The following is a 19,179-nucleotide window of genomic DNA, read 5'->3' on the forward strand; positions in this document are numbered from 1 at the left end:
TTTCTGGGCTTTGATTGTGAATGTCATTGTGTGTGTGTGTGTGTGTGTGTGTGTGTGTGTGTGTGTGTGTGTGTGTGTGTGTGTGTGTGTGTGTGTGTGTGTGTGTGTGTGTGTGTGTGTGTGTGTGCCTGTCTACCATGCATGTGTGCTTCTATGTAGATGTAAAGTGGAAGCAGATTTGGAGCTTCCAGACATGATTCTTCCTCCTCCTGGCCTGTTTGCAGACAACAATCAATGACGCTTAGTAGACTACCAACTACCATCTACAGGTAAAAATTATACTTTACATTAGTCAGCTATTAAGAATCATTGATCAGTCTGTCAATACCAGTAGGCTATTGATCATGCATTGATGATGTCTGCGTCTGTTCTCTCTTCTATGAGCAGTTGGAGAGCAGAGGAACAACGGCAACATGGTATGTTGTCGAGTGCCAGTCATCTCCATGACAATCACTCAGATAACAGAGACATGAAGGATCGTTGTTTGGACAACCTGCAATTGGATGGCCTATTTCTCTGTTATAATATTGTTTAAGCCAGGATTCATTCCGAGAGCTCTAGTCAACAATGCAGATTTTTAAGGCAATGTTACCGTCTTTGCGGAGTCCGCATTCAAGATAAATGCTGCAGATGTCGACTCAATTGGAAATGATCTTTAAAATGTCAATAACGCTATAGCGTTTCAGATTGAATTTCTTGTTTTGATGTCCATCCAGGGTTATGGAGGATGAGATGAAGGATACAGACAGAGAGCAGTTCTGTTTATACGAAATGTTCAATAGTTTTATACAAAGACAATTATGGGATACCATGCATAGTGTAATGTCTGTTTGCAGGTGTTTGCATTTGGCTAGATGACAAATCAACAGTCTGTATCCAGCTACTGTCTGTGTCTAAAATGACACAGCCTATTCCCCATGTAGTGCACTAACTTCGACCTAAGTGACACAGGGTTAACCACATAGGGCTCTGGTGAAAAGTAGTGCACTACACAGGGAATAGGATGCTTGCCATACTGTATGAGATGTCTGGTTTATATTCCCTGTGTATTTCCCATTAAGTATTAGAGAGAGGGAAGTAATTTGATGATGTAACCTTTAGTTGAAGTCCTGTTCATTTAGCTACCAGCTCTGCTAGTTGTGATCTGGCGATTTAATAAAAAACACAAATCAATCAGTGGTCTAGTGTATAGGTCAGTTTAATTGTGTTTGACAATAAATACTCAGTAAAGTGCAAATCAGAACAGCAACGCCATGCAATGCATATCACACAGAAAAGCACACCTCAGACGGAGAGGAAGAGGTACATTTCGCTCTCACGCACACACAGACAGAAGAGAAGAACACTTTGGTTCCAGAAGTCTGGATACGGTGACAACACACCTTAACCCTTGGAAAGAGGTACACCTTACACAGACAGAGTGGGTTTTATAACTTGAAGTAGTATGTGTGTGTAAATAACAGAATATCGGGTCATTGCTGTGAGTAATTGCATGAGTGTAGCAGCAGGAAGGAGAGTTTCTCCCTGACCTTGTAGCAGCTACAGTCAGACACAGTGTTCAAAACATTAAGAACCTTCCTAATATTGAGTTCCACCCCTTTGCCCTCAGAACAGCCTCAATTCGTCGGGGTATGGACTCTACAAGGTGTCAAAAGCGTTCCAAAGGGATGCTGGCCCATGACTCCAATTCTTGTGTCAAGTTGGCTAGATGTCTTTTGGGTGGTGGACCATTCTTGATACACATGGGAAACTGTTGAACATGAAAAACCCAGCAGTGTTGCAGTTCTTGACACAAACCGACACGCCTGGCACCTACTACCATACCCCGTTCAAAGGCACTTAAATCTTTTTTCTTGCCCATTCACCCTCTGAATTGCATACATACAGAATCCATGTCTCTATTGTCTCAAGGCTTCAAAATCCTTCTTTAACCTGTCTCCTCCCCTTCATCTACACCAGTGGTCACCAACCTTTGAGTCAAGATCGCTTTCGCAAACTAAAAGCAAGCCAAGATCTACTGCTCAAATATTATTATTACATTACTTTAAAAAAAATAATAATAATAAAAACAGCTCTATAGGAATGGGGTTTGTGCAGTAGGCCTAATACATTATCGCAGCATATTGGCTATATGCCTGGTCTGCCAATATTGTTCTTCTCAGACCATATTATATTTCAAAACTTGACCTTTGATAACATATCAGTTTTGCAGCACTTGCAAGGCACAGCTGATCATAAATTATATGGTACAGCACTTGCATCTGATGTCCATGGTGCTTTCAAGACAACTGTGAACTCGAGGGGGGAAAAACGAGGTCAAATCGTGACGTCGGTGATCTTGAGGTCGGAGCTCTAGAAAGATGCGAGTTTCCGACTAGGAATTCCGAGTTGGATGACCGTTCAAAAACATTTTCCCTAGTCGGATCTCGATTTTCCAGAGTAGTTGTCTTGAACAGAGCATTATTCTCAGTGGAGGGAGGAAGAGAGCCGCAGCGGGTCCGCCTTTCACGGTCACTGCTCTCGGTGAGACAGACCAAAGAGACACCGTCTTCCACCTGATGGTGAAACTCGAGCCGCATCTGCCTCATGCACAAATTCATGCGGTTCCTATGACCAGAGAAAGTGAAATATTCCTCGATATTAAAATAGACACGACGCTAATAATAATAAAACGCAGGACTATCGATACACTTGGCTACTAATTGCAGCGCGAGTGGAAAAAGGGAGAAGAGCGTTTTATGTTTTGTAATAGTGTTCAATAAAAGCAGGGTTGACAGTGCTGAATGAAAACCAACACACTCATAAAAACTGCAGCGCTTTGCTGTATTCTTTTACAGTCCCTCTGTGGTCGTGGTTTTAAAAGTTATTCAATCTTACCGAGGCTAGTATCAAACGTTTTTACTGTGGCCGGGGAGGCTCTGTACGGTCATTTGAGCTATTCGATTGTCAGCACAGTAGGCGCACTCGATTTAGCAACAGATCTCCCGGTCCGCTTGAATCAAGTGCACCTACCACCAACAGCACAACACACACAAAATCAGGCCTGGCTTTTCTACTGAAATGTTTGGTGACCTACAGAAATGGTTGGTGACCACTGATCTACACGGACTGAAGTGGATTCAACAAATTACATCAATAAGGGATTATAGCTTTCACCTGGTCAGTGTGTCATGGAATGAGCAGGTGTTCATAATGTTTGTACCCTCAGTATGTATGTATATCGCAACTATGGGATATGCCAGTTTATCTGGTACACCACCCAGTTCACAAAAATTGATCGCTCCTACAGACACGGAGTCACATGGCTGTGGCTTGTCATATAAAAACAGGCATTCAGTTACTGTTCAATTGAACGTTAGAATAGGCAAAACAAGTGACTTAAGTGACTTTATCTCAGAAACGACCGCCCTCCTGGGCTTTTCACGCACAACAGTGTCTAAGGTTTACAGAGGATGGTGCGACAAACAAACAACATCCAGACAGCAGCAGCCCTGTGGGTGAAAACAACTCGTTGATGAGAGGTCCAAGGAGAATGGCAACAATCGTGCAAGCCAACAGGTGGGTCAGAAAACAAACTCGTCGATCCTTGTCACGGATGGGCTATTGCAGCAGAACACAACACCGGGTTCCATTCCTATCAGCTAAAAACAAGAAGTGGCTCAGGTGGGTACGCGATAACCAACACTGAACAACCGAGGAGTGGAAAAACATCCCCTGGAACTTGTCAGCGAGTTCAGTTGACTTGAGTGGCCAGCGCAGTCCCCAGACCTCAACCCAATAGAGCATCTTTGGGATGAGATGGATGTTCGCAGCATGAATGTACTGCATCCAATCTGCAGAAACTGCATGGCGCCATCGCATTAGCATGGACCAACATCCCTGTGGAATGTTTGACACCTTGTAGAATCCCCCCAAATATTCAGAAAAACAGACTACTCTCTCAGAATAGAGATGTGAAAACAGAACTGCTGCACAGGACAAATGACAAGGAAACAGAAGGAAAGAGAGGTTTAGTGTCTTCTTTAACTGGCCCAACAGAGGTCTACAATTCTCTCGGCGCAACACACACTACTGCAAATATACACAACAAACCAATAACTCCAGAGGGAGGGAAGGAAAGAGAGAGAGATACAAATGATTCTACATTTAATAACAAACCAAACAGACCACCATCATGGTACCAGAACAGACCAGAGAAACACACACACACACTAGCATGCATCAGATCAGCAAGAGCCCAGCCCTCACTGGCTCCAGCAGAACAAGAGACACAGACAGGAGTCCGGAAGACTATATACTGTAAACCATTTGACAATTGGTAAAGGGAGATTTGTTCCAGTGTTCTGTCATATCTATTCCCTTTCCTCCTGTATCTTTAGTTATATTAGTCAGAACTCTAATCTCATTGGCACAGAAACTACAGTACTGTATGTCTTCTCCTGACCAATCCCTGGCAAGCTCCTGTCAGTCCTCTCCTCTACACACATACAGAACAGTCTGCTTGCCATTCCGTTTCTGCAAACAAAACAGCCACCAAGCTAGAAACAACGCGTTAAGGCACCTGGAGAAAGGTTCACTACAGATACACTTCCCTCCCTCCTCCTCCGTCAGTTAGCATCAATACTAACTAATCCACAGAACAATATTGCCAGTCAGTTAGCCTCCACTCTCCCTCTCTCTCTACAACCTCTCATCACCTAAAATCTCTTAAGTCCGTATATAATTCTCAAACATCAGCAGTGCTTCAATACTCAATATTCAGTACCACACAGAGCCTATAAAACAACCTCTTTAAAATAAATAAGAATATGATATCTAAATAATAATAACAATCCTCTCTTTAACTTCATTTCTGGTATGTTACAATCAACAGCTACTACACTACTCAAAGTGATAGTAATATAAATATATATGATAAATATGGATAACAAAATCTGTGTCGTTACAAAAACCATATAAAACCATATATAAAATGCTCAGTGTGTTTGTTCTACAGTGACGGCTATTCTGGAGCTGATTGGAGGTTGAGAGTAGTCAGGGAGGCGTCGTTTATCTGTAAACAAACATTATTGCCGCATTTACATGCTAGTCAGAACTAGGAAACTCAGAAATGTCCGACATGCTAACTGGTTGAACGCTGCACGTGCATAACTGCAACCAGTTAGAAATGTCAGTTTCCTAGTTTCGACTAGCACGTGAACGCGCCATATGAGAGCTACAGTAGATTTGACTTAACACAACTTTGCCCCAACAAGTGAGACCTCTAACCTTTCCCACGGCCAGACTGGCTCTGGCAGACTGGCTCTAGACCAGGGATGGGCAACTGGTGGCCCGCGGGTCGCATGGCCACTTTTGTAGGCCCGCAGATCAATTCCTTCCGCTGTCAAGACTAAACTAAAATGTTTATAAATCGCCAAATCTTGCTTAGGGCCTCCAAAACGCTGACTGCATGTGTGTGTATGGATGTGGGTAAGCAGTCACGCGAGCCACCGCACCCCCTAATGATGAGTTCTGATTTTTTGTGGCCCCTACCCCCATCAAAGTTGCCCATCCCTGCTCTAGACAGACAGGAAGCCTAATCAGAGATCTACGATCAGTTTATCTTGCCTAGCCCAAACCTACAACACCAGGAGGGAACAACTGACCCTAGATCTGTGGTTAGAGGCATGTCTGCCCTGCAGTAGTCAGTGTTCTGCAAAATTAGGTCAGGATCACACCAATATAAAACTGTCTAAATAGGCTCAGGGCAGTGTTCTGTTTCAGATGGTTATGCAGGCGGGACCTGGAGTTTTCCGGACTATATGACATTGACCAGGAAAAACTCCAGGCCCCTAGTTACCCAGCGGGGGTTTACCCTCTCTAGCGGGCCAGCGTGGTGATGAGACTGGCACACATCTCAAAGAAGTCCATAGTGTGGCTGCCCTGGCGCGGGGTGGGGGTGGAGGTGAGGAGGGCAGCGCTGGAGCACAGCGACCCAGGCAGAGAGGAGCTGAGCTTGGGGAGATCCACGGCAGGACAGGCTGAGTCCACACTGAGTCTGGGTCTGTGGAGCCCTGCAGTGGAGCCTGACCTCTGGGGGGTGGAAGAGCCCGACTTAAACCCTACTGCGTCCATGATGTCATCTGGGGGAGGAGAGATTAGTGTTTGTTTCCGTCATTACTCATCTTCTGCACTCAGTAATACCTTGTAAAAAGAGGAAACTCTAAATTCTGTTGTCAGAATTAACCAGATATCAACAAGTCAGTTTCCTGTTATAAATATGTTGTGTAGCTGGCGTACCGTCAATGCTTTTGAAGTCCAGCAGGTAGGATCTGTTGTCTACTTGGTACAGCTGGAGACACATCTTCACCAGGTTGCCTGTTACTGGGTTCTTCCTCCGAACACGCAGGTGGTACGGGTTCACCACCTAAACACAACACACATTAAAAAGGTGCAATATGCATAAATCGCTCCGCCATTTCCTGGTTGCGAAAATTCAAAGTGTGCTTAATTTATGTTTATGTGACAAAACGATGTATAGTGTATAGGATCATTGTACCATCTAAACCACTGTTAAATATATTTTCAATAACCAATAACATTGTATTTTAAGCTGTTTGGAGACTGTGTACAAAACCGAAAGTTGTACAAAAATGGCACAAAAAAAAAAAACACATTTAAGACCGGGAAGCATAGAAAAAGCACACATAGAACCAATCTACCGCTTCTTAGACTTGCTTTCAATGAGGATGACAGATCAATAATTTCTATGTGAATTTGGTTGGGTTGCCTAAAATGTTACATATTGCAGTTAACATGTATACACACACACACACCTTAACATGTACAGTGATATAAACTCAGCAGAAAAAGAAACGTCGTCTCACTGTCAACTGCATTTATTTTCAGCAGACTTAACAAATGTAAATATTTCTATGAACATAACAAGATTCAACAACTGAGACATTAACTGAACAAGTTCCACAGACATGCGACTAACAGAAATTTAATAATGTGTCTCTGAACAAAAAGGGGGTCAAAATCAAAAGTAACGGTCCTTAACCGGTGTGGCCACCAGCTGCATTAAGTACTGCAGTGCATCTCCTTCTAATGGACTGCACCAGATTTGCCAGATCCTGCTGTGAGATGTTACCCCACTCTTCCACCAAGGCACCTGCTCCCGGACGTTTCTGGGAGGAATGGCCCTAGCCCTCACCCTCCGTTCCAACAGGTCCCAGACGTGCTCAATGGCATTGAGATCCGGGCTCTTCGCTGGCCATGGCAGAACACTGACATTCCTGTCTTGCAGGAAATCACGCACAGAACGAGCAGTATGGCTGGTGGCATTGTCATGCTGGAGGGTCATGTCAGGATGAGCCTAAAGGAAGGGTACCAAATGAGGGAGGAGGATGTCTTCCCTGTAACGCACAGCGTTGAGATTGCCTGCAATGACAACAAGTTCAGTCCGATGATGCTGTGACACACCGCCCCAGACCATGACGGACCCTCCACCTCCAAATCGATCCCGCTCCAGAGTACAGGCCTCGGTGTAACGCTCATTCCTTCGACGACAAACGCGAATCGGACCATCACCCCTGGTGAGACAAAACCGAGACTCATCAGTGAAGAGACCTTTTTGCCAGTCCTGTCTGGTCCAGCGACGGTGGGTTTGTGCCCATAGGCGACGTTGTTGCCGGTGATGTCTGGTGAGGATCTGCCTTACAACAGGCCTACAAGCCCTCAGTCCATCCTCTCTCAGCCTATTGCGGACAGTCTGAGCACTGATGGAGGGATTGTGCGTTCCTGGTGTAACTCGGGCAGTTGTTGTTGCTATCCTGTACCTGTCCCGCAGGTGTGATGTTCGGATGTACCGATCCTGTGCAGGGGTTGTTACATGTGGTCTGCCACTGCGAGGACGATCAGCGGTCCGTCCTGTCTCCCTGTAGCGCTGTCTTCGGCGTCTCACAGTACGGACATTGCAATTTATTGCCCTGGCCACATCTGCAGTCCTCATGCCTCCTTGCAGTATGCCTAAAGCACGTTCACGCAGATGAGCAGGGACCCTGGGCATCTTTCTTTTGATGTTTTTCAGAGTCAGTAGAAAAGCCTCTTTAGTGTCCTAAGTTTTCATAACTGTGACCTTAATTAACCTGTTAGTGTCTTAACAACCGTTCCACAGGTGCATGTTCATTAATTGTTTATGGTTCATTGAACAAGCATGGGAAACAGTTTTTAAACCCTTTACAATGAAGATCTGTGTTATTAGTTATTTGGATTTTTACTGAAAGACAGGGTCCTGAAAAAGGGACGTTTCTTTTTTTGCTGAGTATATAAACATACACACGGTGCATTCGAAAAGTATTCCGACTTTTTGCACATTTTGTTACATTACAGCCTTATTCTTAAATGTATTAAATACATTTTCCCCCTCATCAATCTTCACACAATACCCCATGACAAAGCAAAAACAGTTTTGAAAATTTTGCAAATGTATTATTATTACTGAAATATCACATTTATATAAGTATTCAGACCATTTACTCAGTACTTTGCTGAAGCACCTTTGGCAGCGATTACAGCCTTGAGTCTTCTTGGGTATGACACTACAAGCTTGGCATACATGTATTTGGGGAGATTCTCCCATTCTTCTCTGCAGATCCTCTCAAGCTCTGTCAAGTTGGATGTGGAGCGTCGCTGCAAAGCTATTTTCAGGTCTCTCCAGAGATATTCGATCAGGTTCAAGTCCGGGCCACTCAAGGACATTCAGAGACATGTCCAGAAGCCACTCTTGCGTTGTCTTGGCTGTGTGCTTTGGGTCGTTGTCCTGTTGGAAGGTGAACCTTCATCCCAGTCTGAGGTCCTGAGCGCTCTGGAGCAGGTTTTCATCAAGGATCTCTCTGTACTTTGCTCCATTGATCTTTTCCTCAATCCTTATTAGTCTCCCAGTCCCTGCCGCTGAAAAACATCCCCACAGCATGATGCTACCACCACCATGCTTCACCGTAGGGATGTATTGGCCAGGTGATGTGCGGTGCCTGGTTTCCTCCAGATGTGACGCTTGGCATTCAGGCCAAAGAGTTCAATATTGGTTTCATCAGACCATAGAATCTTGTTTCTCTAGGCACCTTTTGGCAAACTCCAACCGGCGGTCATGTGCCTTTTACTGAGGAGTGTCTTCCATCTGACCACTCTACCATAAAGGCCTGATTGGTGGAATGCTCCTGAGATGGTTGACCTTCTGGAAGATTCTCCCATCGCCACAGAGGAACTCTGGAGCTCTGTCAGAGTGGCCATCGGGTTCTTGGTCACCTCCCTGACCAAGGCCCTTCTCCCCTGATTGCTCAGTTTGGCTGGGTGGCCAGCTCTAGGAAGAGTCTTGGCGATTCTTAATTTCTTCCTTTTAAGAATGATGGAGGCCACTGTGCTCTTGAAGACCTTCAATGCTGCAGAAATGTTTTGGTACCCTTCCCCAGCTCTGTGCTTTGACACAATCCTGTCTCAGAGCTCTACGGACAATACCTTAGAGCTCATGGCTTGGTTTTTGCTCTGACTTGCACTGTCAACTGTGGGACCTTATATAGACAGGTTTATGCCTTTCCAAATCATGTCCAATCAATTGAATTTCCCACAGGTGGACTCCAATCAAGTTGTAGAAACATCTCAAGGATGATCAATGGAAACAGGATGCACTGAGAAGGGTCTGAATACTTATGTAAATAAGGTATTTCAGTTTTTTATTTTTAAGAAATTTGCAAAAATGTCTAAAGAAATATTTTCGCTGTGTCATTATGAGGTATTGTGTGTAGATTGATGAGAATACAAAATGTTTTTGATCAATTTCAGAATAAGGCTGTAACGTAAAAAAAATGTGGAAAAAGTCAAGGGGTCTGAATAATTTCCGAATGCTTTCCACACACACAGCCTCACCTTCCAGTCATACTGTAGCTGTCTCATAGCCCTGTAGACCTCAGCCATGATGTCATAGGGTCTGCTCTGACTCCTGATGCCCAGATGCCACTTGGCTTTCTTCACTGCCAGGGGTTTGGCTCTGGTGGTGTTCAGGGCATCCAGCGGGCAGCGCGCCTACAGACAGACAGAGAGGAGAGAATCTTTATTATCCCCAACAAGCAGTCATAAATATATGAGGACAAGACTTCATGCAAAACTATACTGCCAATGTTGCATTTGCTACATCATCAAGAAGTGAAGAAGAGAAGCAAGAAGCACATCATCAAGTGTTTACACTTCAGAGATATTGTATCTGATTGTATATACTGTAAACATAGTACATAGAATAGAACCAGGTAGAAATAATTGCCTTGGGGCTGTCTACCAGCAGGGGGGGCATCCTCTCTGGGTGTGGTTTGACCCCGGGGGGCAGTGACATGCCATCCTCCATGAAGGAGCCCTGGGGAGGGCTGGAAGCCAGGTAGAACTCACTGGCCTGGGTCATGATGCGCCGGTTGTCTATGATCAGATGGTACGCTACTGCTAGCTGGTCCTGGAAGAGACAGAGGGAGAGAGTAAGAGAGAGGGTGAGAGAAGAGGGGGAGAGGGGGAGTGCGTACTGTATGACTAAGCGTGTGTGCGTACATGCCTGTGTTGCGTGCATACCTGAGGGTCTCCGCTGTACAGGCTGGACATCACCTCAGACTCGGTGCTCTCAAACTTGTCACACACCTCTCGGACTGCCTCCTCATCCAGTATGGTGGAGTCATAGGAAGGGTCCTCAGGAAACAGGTAGCCTGGCAGGTCCTGCTTAAACCACTCATGTTCCCTACACATACACACGTGTGAACGTTCACACACGCGCACACACACACAAAGTAACAGTTACTATCCATTATTCTTCTATTCTTTTGCTCTGGACCAACCTTCAACCACCACAAACAAGCTTTTGGTTAGGTTTGCCAGTTCTATTAATCACATTAAAAACATAAGCATCATCATCAGTAGGGAAAGTTAGAGGTCAGGGGTCACCTAATGTCTTTAATGGTAGCCCTCTTGAGCGGGTCGACCTGCAGCATGAGCAGCAGCAGGGAAGCGACGGGGCGAGTGAGGTATTCTGGCATATAGAAGACACCCCCTCTGATCTTCTTAAACAGCGTGGGAACGTGTTCGTCATCAAAGGGCAGAGTCCCACACAGCAACGCATACAGGATCACCCCACTGCTCCATATGTCCACCTCAGGACCAGCGTATAACCTGTGCACAAAGCAAAGAATACACGATCACACCATAACATGTAGCCTACGGTATCAACCTAAGGATCTGCGTACAGCCTAAACATGCACACACACACCTTCCGGAGATGACTTCAGGAGCCGCGTAGTTGGGAGATCCACAGCTGGTCCTCAGGAACTCCCCGTCTGACATCATGTTTGACAACCCTGTTGACCAGAGCAAATCAGTTTTTCAGCATTATCTTCAAATGACAACCTTACCTAACCTTACTGTCCAAACAAACACAAGTTACTATATTCTGTCTTCCCTCTCTCTCTCCCTTCCCCTCTCTCCCTCTGTCGCTCGCTCTCCCTCCCTCTGTCTCTCTCACTCCCCGTCTCCAGTTTAAGGTGTCGGTATATTCTAAAACACAAGTGGTTTGGTTTGACATTTGCTACTGCTGATAGTGGTTATGGCTTTGTGGACAACTCAATTTGTTATGTATATGTGTGTGTGTGTGTGTGTGTGTGTGTGTGTGTATGTGTTCTCTATCGTGCATGTGTGTGTAGTGTACCGAAGTCAGCTATTTTGGCGTTCTTGGAATGGTCCAGCAGTACATTCTCAGGTTTGAGGTCTCTGTGCACCACCATGTGTCTGTGGCAGTAGTCTACACCGGAGATAATCTGCTGGAACAACCGGCGAGCCTCTTTGTCTTCTACCTACACACAACATGAGGTACAGATTAAGAGGTTAGGAGATTATTCGTTTCTAATGTGACTACATGCTTTCACTATGAAAAATGGCACCATAAAATGGCCTGTGTCTATATCAATCAATCAATCGGACAACTGCAGGACAGGAGTGCGCTACTCACCAGATGGCTTGTTTGATTAGTTTTTGGATCTATCGACCGACGGCCTGTAAGGTCCGGAATGATATATCCATATTTTGTTTTGTTGTGTTTTGACATCTCCTTTTGTTTGGGTATTCGGCCCGGCTGGAAGCTTCAATTGCTGGAGAACACTGAATCCAGCAAATATCTATTTGAGGATCAACCATCCATCAATTCTTAAGTAACAAGTATCCTCACTGTATAATGCTGAATAGTTTTGTTGATATATTTCAATGTTAAACAAATTACTTTAATCATTAACACTACAATTAAAATGGCTGCTGTAGTTGTGGCTATTTCCAGCGATGCAAAAACTGATGTCAAGGAAAATGAGACCTGGAACAAGGTTGTGGGTTGAAATGCCCCAAAGGAGACTGTTTTACCTCTTTTTATCACAGAGAGGGAAATCCTGACAAAGGAGGAGGCCATAGCCAACCCCATTAAGGAGCTCTACCACAGTTCTCATACAGGAAATTAATCCAAACCACTTGAGGTCGGTACAGAGAGTATGTGCACTCTGGCGTATATATATTCTCAGTAAGGAAACAAGGGAAAAGCTTCTGATAAGAGGAATAACAGTCAGAGGAAAACATGTTGTGTTCAAAGAGAATAATCCATTCAGGTTGAAGTTGCACATGTCTGACCAGAACTCCATTCAAGTTACAATTAAAGAACTACCTGAATCAGCAGACGATATGTCTCTCACTATTATTGGATTATATCGACCACCAACATCTGATATCTCGTTTTATGACCATCTAAATGCCATGCTTAAAGAATGGGATCATAAGGAGATTATCTTCACGGGCGATTTCTGAGAAAAAAAAACTTGCAGGAAAAAAAACTCAAAGAGATCAGACTATTTCAACCTGACTCAAATAATACAAGGTCCAACCAGAGTAACACAGTCATCCCAGACTCAAATTGATCTGGTGTTTATTAACAGACCTGATCAAATAATTAAGTCTAGTAACTAACCAACTGGTATAACTCACCACAATGTTACATTGGTGATTAGAAAGCTCACTAACAAGAGATGTAAGAACCATATTAATGTGCAACAGTACCATAAAAAAAATCCAGAAAAGTAAACAGAGTTAACTACGATGCAGCTAGAAGTCAAATTGACTGGTCTGATCTGTTAAGCAATGAAGACCCAGAGTCTGGATACAGAACATTTCTGTCAGCTATTGACAAAGTGGATACCTCTTTTACTAGGAAATTTCAACGTAAGCCAAGACGGAAAACCTCTCTACCATGGCTCAACGAGGACCTCTGGAGAACGGGATTTCTCCTTGAAAAAAAGCACTGAAGTCTGGTAAGAATGATGACAGACGTATATTTGCATCACTGAGAAATAAGGTGGTTAGGAATATAAAAAAAGCAAAAGCTGAGTTCTTTCTTAGAGTGATCAATGAAGCAAAAGGAAATGGCAAAGTGATTTGGGAAAATCTCAAACTACCAGGGAGAGGAGCTGAAAAGTTAAAAAACATCCTGAATTAAAGGTTCATGTGATTCTAATTTAAGACTCCAATTTCATATCCACCACCTTTAACTATTTTTTTGTGACGCTGTCAGGGAACTGGCTTAAAGATTTTCAACCAAGACCACAGTTCTCACTCCCATATGTAATAATAAACCAATATTCAGAATTACTGAAATCTCAGCGTCAGCAGTGGACAGCATTATTAGCTTCTTCAGGAGCTCTAGAACAAAATATGTATTTGGTCTAGAAACTGTGTTCATGAAGAGACACAAATATTCTCTGATTACCCCTACTGTACATCTAGTTAGTCTGTCCATCAAATATGCGTTCTTGGAAGTCTGCTGCAGTGATACCCGTTTTAAAATCTGCTGACCCAACACTGGTGGAAAATTATCAACCTAAGCATTCTTTCAGTGCTATCAAAAGTAGCTGAAAGACGGGTGGCTGATCATCTGACTGATCACCTCATTCAGGGCAACTCCATACATCAAATGCAATTTGGATTCAGAACTAACCATTCTACCGAAACAGCCAATTGCTATTTTCTGGAGTGCATTAAATCTAAACTGGACATAGGTGGTGAAGTCAGCGCAGTCTTTTTGGATCTTAAAAAGGCCTTTGATACTGTGTATCATGAAGTCCTCCTATCCAAACTATCCTCCCTTAATGTGTCCACTGAAGTTATTAGTTGGATGTATTCCTATCTGACAAACAGAAGTCAAAGGGTTCGTTTGGGGGACACTCAGTAGGACTCTCTTTACTATAACATTGGGGTCCCACAAGGGTCAATATTAGGCCCCCTTCTGTTTACCATCTATATAAATGATCTCCCACTTGCTTGCCCACAAGTTAACATGCAGATGTATGCAGACTATACAGTTCTGTATGTACACTCAAAAATAATAGACAACTAGTTGTTAACAAATTAACTGAAGCTATGGTACATGTTTCTAAATGGATGACTAATTCTTGCCTGCATTTAAATAGACAAGACTGTTTGTATTTACTTCTCTAAGAAATCCATTGATTCTTCCCACCGAGCTGTTGTTGTTAATGGGGAGAATCTGAAAGTTGTGTCTAACTTCAGGTATCTTGGTGTCATTTTGGACTCCAAATTGACACGTAAGAAACATGTGAAGGTGGTTAACACGGTCAAGTTTGGATTATCCAACTTTAGGTTTATAAAACATTTCCTTCCTCTGGAGGCCGCCAAACTACATATGCTGTGATCTTCTCACATCAGAGATATTGCCTCACATGCTGGTCACAAGCAAGAGCTACTATTCTGAAACCAATTGAATCACTCGACAAACAAACACTTAAGATTTTTGATAACAAACCAAACAGTTACCACCATTGTCATATAATTTACAAACATCATTTATTAGTCTGGATAGCTTTAAGCAGTATGTAGATGCAAATCTTGTCTTTAAGATCCTGTATAGTCTTGCCCCTCCACCCCTATGCCGGCATATCATGCTCAAGGAAAGCACCTCCAGGATAACAAGGGCAGTAACTAGAGGGGATTGCGTTGTCCCTTTTCGACACAGTAAAATTGGCCTTCTCTGTTAGCGCTACAATATACTGGAATGCAATGTCTATGGACTTGAGAAGCTGCACTGATTATTGTACTTTTAAATTTGAATTGAAAACATGGCTAAATCTATCCAAACCTGTACACACGAGTTATTTGTGGTTCCTCATATGTAAGACGACAGTTGATGATAGTGTTGTTGTTGTCGTTAGAATTATATATGATATATTATTGGATGTAATGTATTTGTATTTTGTATTGTTTTAGTGAGTATTTGTATAATGGCTGTGTAATTGTCCATAGCTGCCTTGGGACTACGGGTGCAAATTAGCTTTTGGCTAACCCCGGCACATTTACATGGGTGTTGCATTATTGTAATATTGATGTTGATTAATGTGCATTGTCCCCTGTAAATAAGTCAAACAAACAACCAGACAGTCAGTCATTCAGTCAGTCAGTCAGGCTTCAGTCAGTCAGAGGTATGTCTCACCCGTCCGTGTTTGCAGATGTAGTCAAACAGCTCTCCTCCTGAGACATACTCCATCACCATGAAGAAATCTGTAGGAGTACTGATCACCTGGTACCTAAAAACACACCACACCACACACACAAACACATATATCTTACAGAAGCCAATATGTCTGCCATAGCTCACAATGTCACTGTGGCCTAACCCTAAAAATAACATGGAGAGAGAGACACCTGGAAAGGGATTTACCCAAGTAGGAATTATAAACTTTTATCTTCTTAACCAGTTTTCAGCTAACCGGAGCAAACTGATTCCTTGTGGGAGAGAGAGCAAGCAAGAGAGGTGGGAGACTAGAAACGTGGGAAGGGATTTACCCAAGCAGGAATTATACATTTCCATCTTCTTAACTAGAGATTTCCTCTAAATGGAATTCCTTGTGGGTGTGTGGGAGAGAGAGGGGGGGGGGGGGGGGGGGCGCCTGAGGCCCATAGTAAACAAACACAGTGTGTGTGGGTATGTGTGTGGGGGAAAGAGGGGGGGGGGGTGCTCCTGAGGCCCATAGTAAACAAACACTGAGTGTATGTGTGTGGGGGAGAGAGGGGAGGGTACTTCTTAGGTCCATAATAAACAAACACAGTTTGCATGCGTTATCCTCACAGTTTGATGATGTGAGGGTGTCTGAAGAGTTTGAGGTTCTGTATCTCTCGTTTGATCTTGCCCACCACATCCAGACTCCTGATCTTCTGTCTGTTCAGGATCTTCACTGCCACCTTATGACCTGTCAACTGGTGCTCTCCAACTAACACACACACACACACACACACACACACACACACACACACACACACACACACATGAACCAACTGGAATGTCCAAAGTTTGTCAAAAAAAAGTATAATAATATGTAGTGTGTTCAACTGCTGTAGGCTACAGGTCAAATATTAAAAACAGTTGAGTCTTTTCCTCTGTTGCCAAGGTCACACAGACTACACTGAGGTAGATGCTATGCTCAGCTAAACTTTCATTGCCTGATAAAGAACAAAACCCTAGCTGTTTCAGAGTAGTCAACAAGACATGATTCATCACTATTTTTACATTACTGGACTAGCTATATCTATCTATTCACAACAATAAGAAACGTAGATAACAAACCGGTAAGCAGGGAAAACACAACATACCAATTACAGTAAGCCTAAAGCCATACACATAGATTACAAGGTGAATCAATCAAGTGTGTCTGTCTGATAGTCTGTCTGTACTCTGTAGCTCATGGTTAGTCAGTCTAACAATTTAGCAATATTGTCTGTTTGCTACAATGTAGCAACACTTATTGTTGGCTAGTTCCTGGTTACACACTGTCACACTCATGTCTCGAATCAAACACAGCTCCTGTAGTGCAGGGGGGAGAGGAGGAGGGGGGTCTGAATTCTACAAGGTCACGTTGAGACTGCTAGAAAATAGGAAACTTGACGAGGCGTTCTAGATTCTCATTCTGTCCATGCCATTGTATGTTTTACATGATCGGGGAACATTGGTGATGATGAGCACTATTAAACTATAACGTTCATGTTTATTTTCATTTAAAAATGTCCTTTCCATAGCCATATAGGGCAAGTTTAAATGTCAAACGTTACTGTCACTAGCAAAGTCAACCTCCAACATTCACTGGCGGTCAGACGATACAATTATGTGTGACCTGTTTGTTTTTACACCATCATTGTTGTCGAAGGTAATTATGCATGCTTAGCCTATCATTACTGATAAGAAGGAGTGGACAGGCTAGCTAGATATGTTGCTGGAATAATTCACCTTTCAACAAACCTAAACCACATTCTCTACATATCAACCGAGACAACGTTAATCTAGCCTATTCGTAACTACGCAGCCACTGCTACGCATTTTGCGTAGCTATTTAAATAGTCCGCCGCAAAGTTACAATCAATAACAACAAATGTTCCCACGACATGACTGTTGACAAGCACGCGACTTAACTCTTTACTTTGCCGAAGGTGCCGACGCCCAGAGTGTCTCCTAGGAGGTAATGTCCGATCTTCACTCGGCCGCCTTCATGTTTCTGCTGTCGTTCTGCCATCTTTACCGTTCAGAACGTTACACCGTTCCGGTAGGCTCGAGCTGGCTGTCTACACGGTGCGCGGGACCGCGGTACACTAGACCTGTGCGTTCAGTTCGCTTGAACGTTTGCTACGTTGCGGAACGGTTTGTACTGAACGACACGTTTCCACAAAACGTTCTTGAACAGACTTTGAGGTACATTTGCTACCGTTTGGTGGTTGTGGCTTGAAGCAACGAGTGACGTATTTAAAGGGCAGTGGCCATGCTGACAGCGATCCCCAAACCCTCTCTGTTTTTTAACTGGTGATTCAGTACAGCACCGTTTCCGTTTAATTGAGCGTCCCAGAATGTAAAAATGTATTGAACGCAGCCCTGGGTTTGGGAAAACCTGCACTAGACAAGGCAACATCTATCCTATCGAACACCGACTGTGTGGTCTACAGTACAGCTCCAGTTGAGGGGAGGAGGGGTGTGGGGGTTGTGTAGGTAAAAACATGACATGAGCTTTTAAACATTCCAAACAGATTAACATTCCATATGGTATTTAGTCTCAAAGTCTGCACACTCACCAATCATTTCAGCGATTACAGTATGCTCCATTGGCTAAAGTAGGCCTATAGGCTTAAACCTATATATTGGGTCAGAATTCTATTACAGAACAGGTCACTGATGCTAGGCCTAATGTAGGCCCATTCATGTGACCTGTTATTACAGATAATGGCCTATATACTACACATCTACAGTATTATTAGTGGGCTGAATGTCTCACATTGGTGAGAGGCACAATCCCAAACACTACTGCTGTTTTTCATTATTCTTCCCCTCTAATCAGGGACTGATTCAAACATCAGTACTCTGTCCAGATTGGAGAACAGGGGTTGTTTCTGAACCGAGCACTGTATTGGTGAGAATTATATATTTTTTATTTCCCCTTTATTTAACCAGGTAGGCCAGTTGAGAACAAGTTCTCATTTACAACTGCGACCTGGCCAAGATAAAGCAAAGCAGTGCGACAAAAACAACAACACAGAGTTAATCATGGAATGAACAAACGTACAGTCAATAACACAATAGAAAAATGTGTACCTCTACTGGGTGTAGTTAAGTATTTCCACCACCACTAGATGTCAGACAGAGCACAGTGCTGATCCCCTGGCCTCATTGGTGTTGATCAGTCACACACTTTCATGCCTGGGATCGCTGCCCTTCGTGTTATGTCTATGAGCCTCACAAACAGACTGAAGACAACACAACTCAACGTCAATGACAGCCAGACAAACTGACAGACAGACTGACCGATGAAACTCTCAATATGCAGACAGGGAAAAAAAACATATGCTTATTCTAAACTGAACTCTACACAGACAGACAATATCTATTTTGGCTTCAACAACTTTACAGTACAACGCCAGAGACCACATCATGAAGTTTGGACATAATGGCTAAGAAGGTGTTGGACAGAAGAGACAATTGGGGGCCTGAATACCGCCAAATGGTGCTGCACTGAGATCATTGGAGGTGTGCTGAAGGACAAGAGATATTGAAGAAGGGGTTGTGTAGCATCCTTATTGCATTGCAGTGCT

General features: G+C 43.6%; 1 protein-coding gene across 1 annotated transcript; it reads right to left on the bottom strand.

Moving 5' to 3' along the window:
- Nucleotides 1-1,777: 1,777 nt before the first annotated feature.
- prkaa2 (protein kinase, AMP-activated, alpha 2 catalytic subunit) lies at nucleotides 1,778-17,777 on the bottom strand. The gene is made up of 11 exons (XM_038999544.1): nucleotides 17,516-17,777; nucleotides 16,181-16,322; nucleotides 15,545-15,638; nucleotides 11,717-11,861; nucleotides 11,282-11,369; nucleotides 10,960-11,184; nucleotides 10,594-10,756; nucleotides 10,298-10,480; nucleotides 9,907-10,062; nucleotides 6,280-6,406; nucleotides 1,778-6,122 (listed from the first exon to the last, which is right to left on the bottom strand). The coding sequence occupies exons 1-11, from the start codon at nucleotides 17,613-17,615 to the stop codon at nucleotides 5,860-5,862; spliced, it is 1,686 nt and encodes a 561-aa protein (XP_038855472.1). The 5' UTR covers nucleotides 17,616-17,777; the 3' UTR covers nucleotides 1,778-5,859.
- Between the last annotated feature and the right edge of the window lie 1,402 nt (nucleotides 17,778-19,179).

The sequence above is a fragment of the Salvelinus namaycush genome, chromosome 8 (assembly GCF_016432855.1).
Source record: "Salvelinus namaycush isolate Seneca chromosome 8, SaNama_1.0, whole genome shotgun sequence".
NCBI lineage: Eukaryota > Metazoa > Chordata > Actinopteri > Salmoniformes > Salmonidae > Salvelinus > Salvelinus namaycush.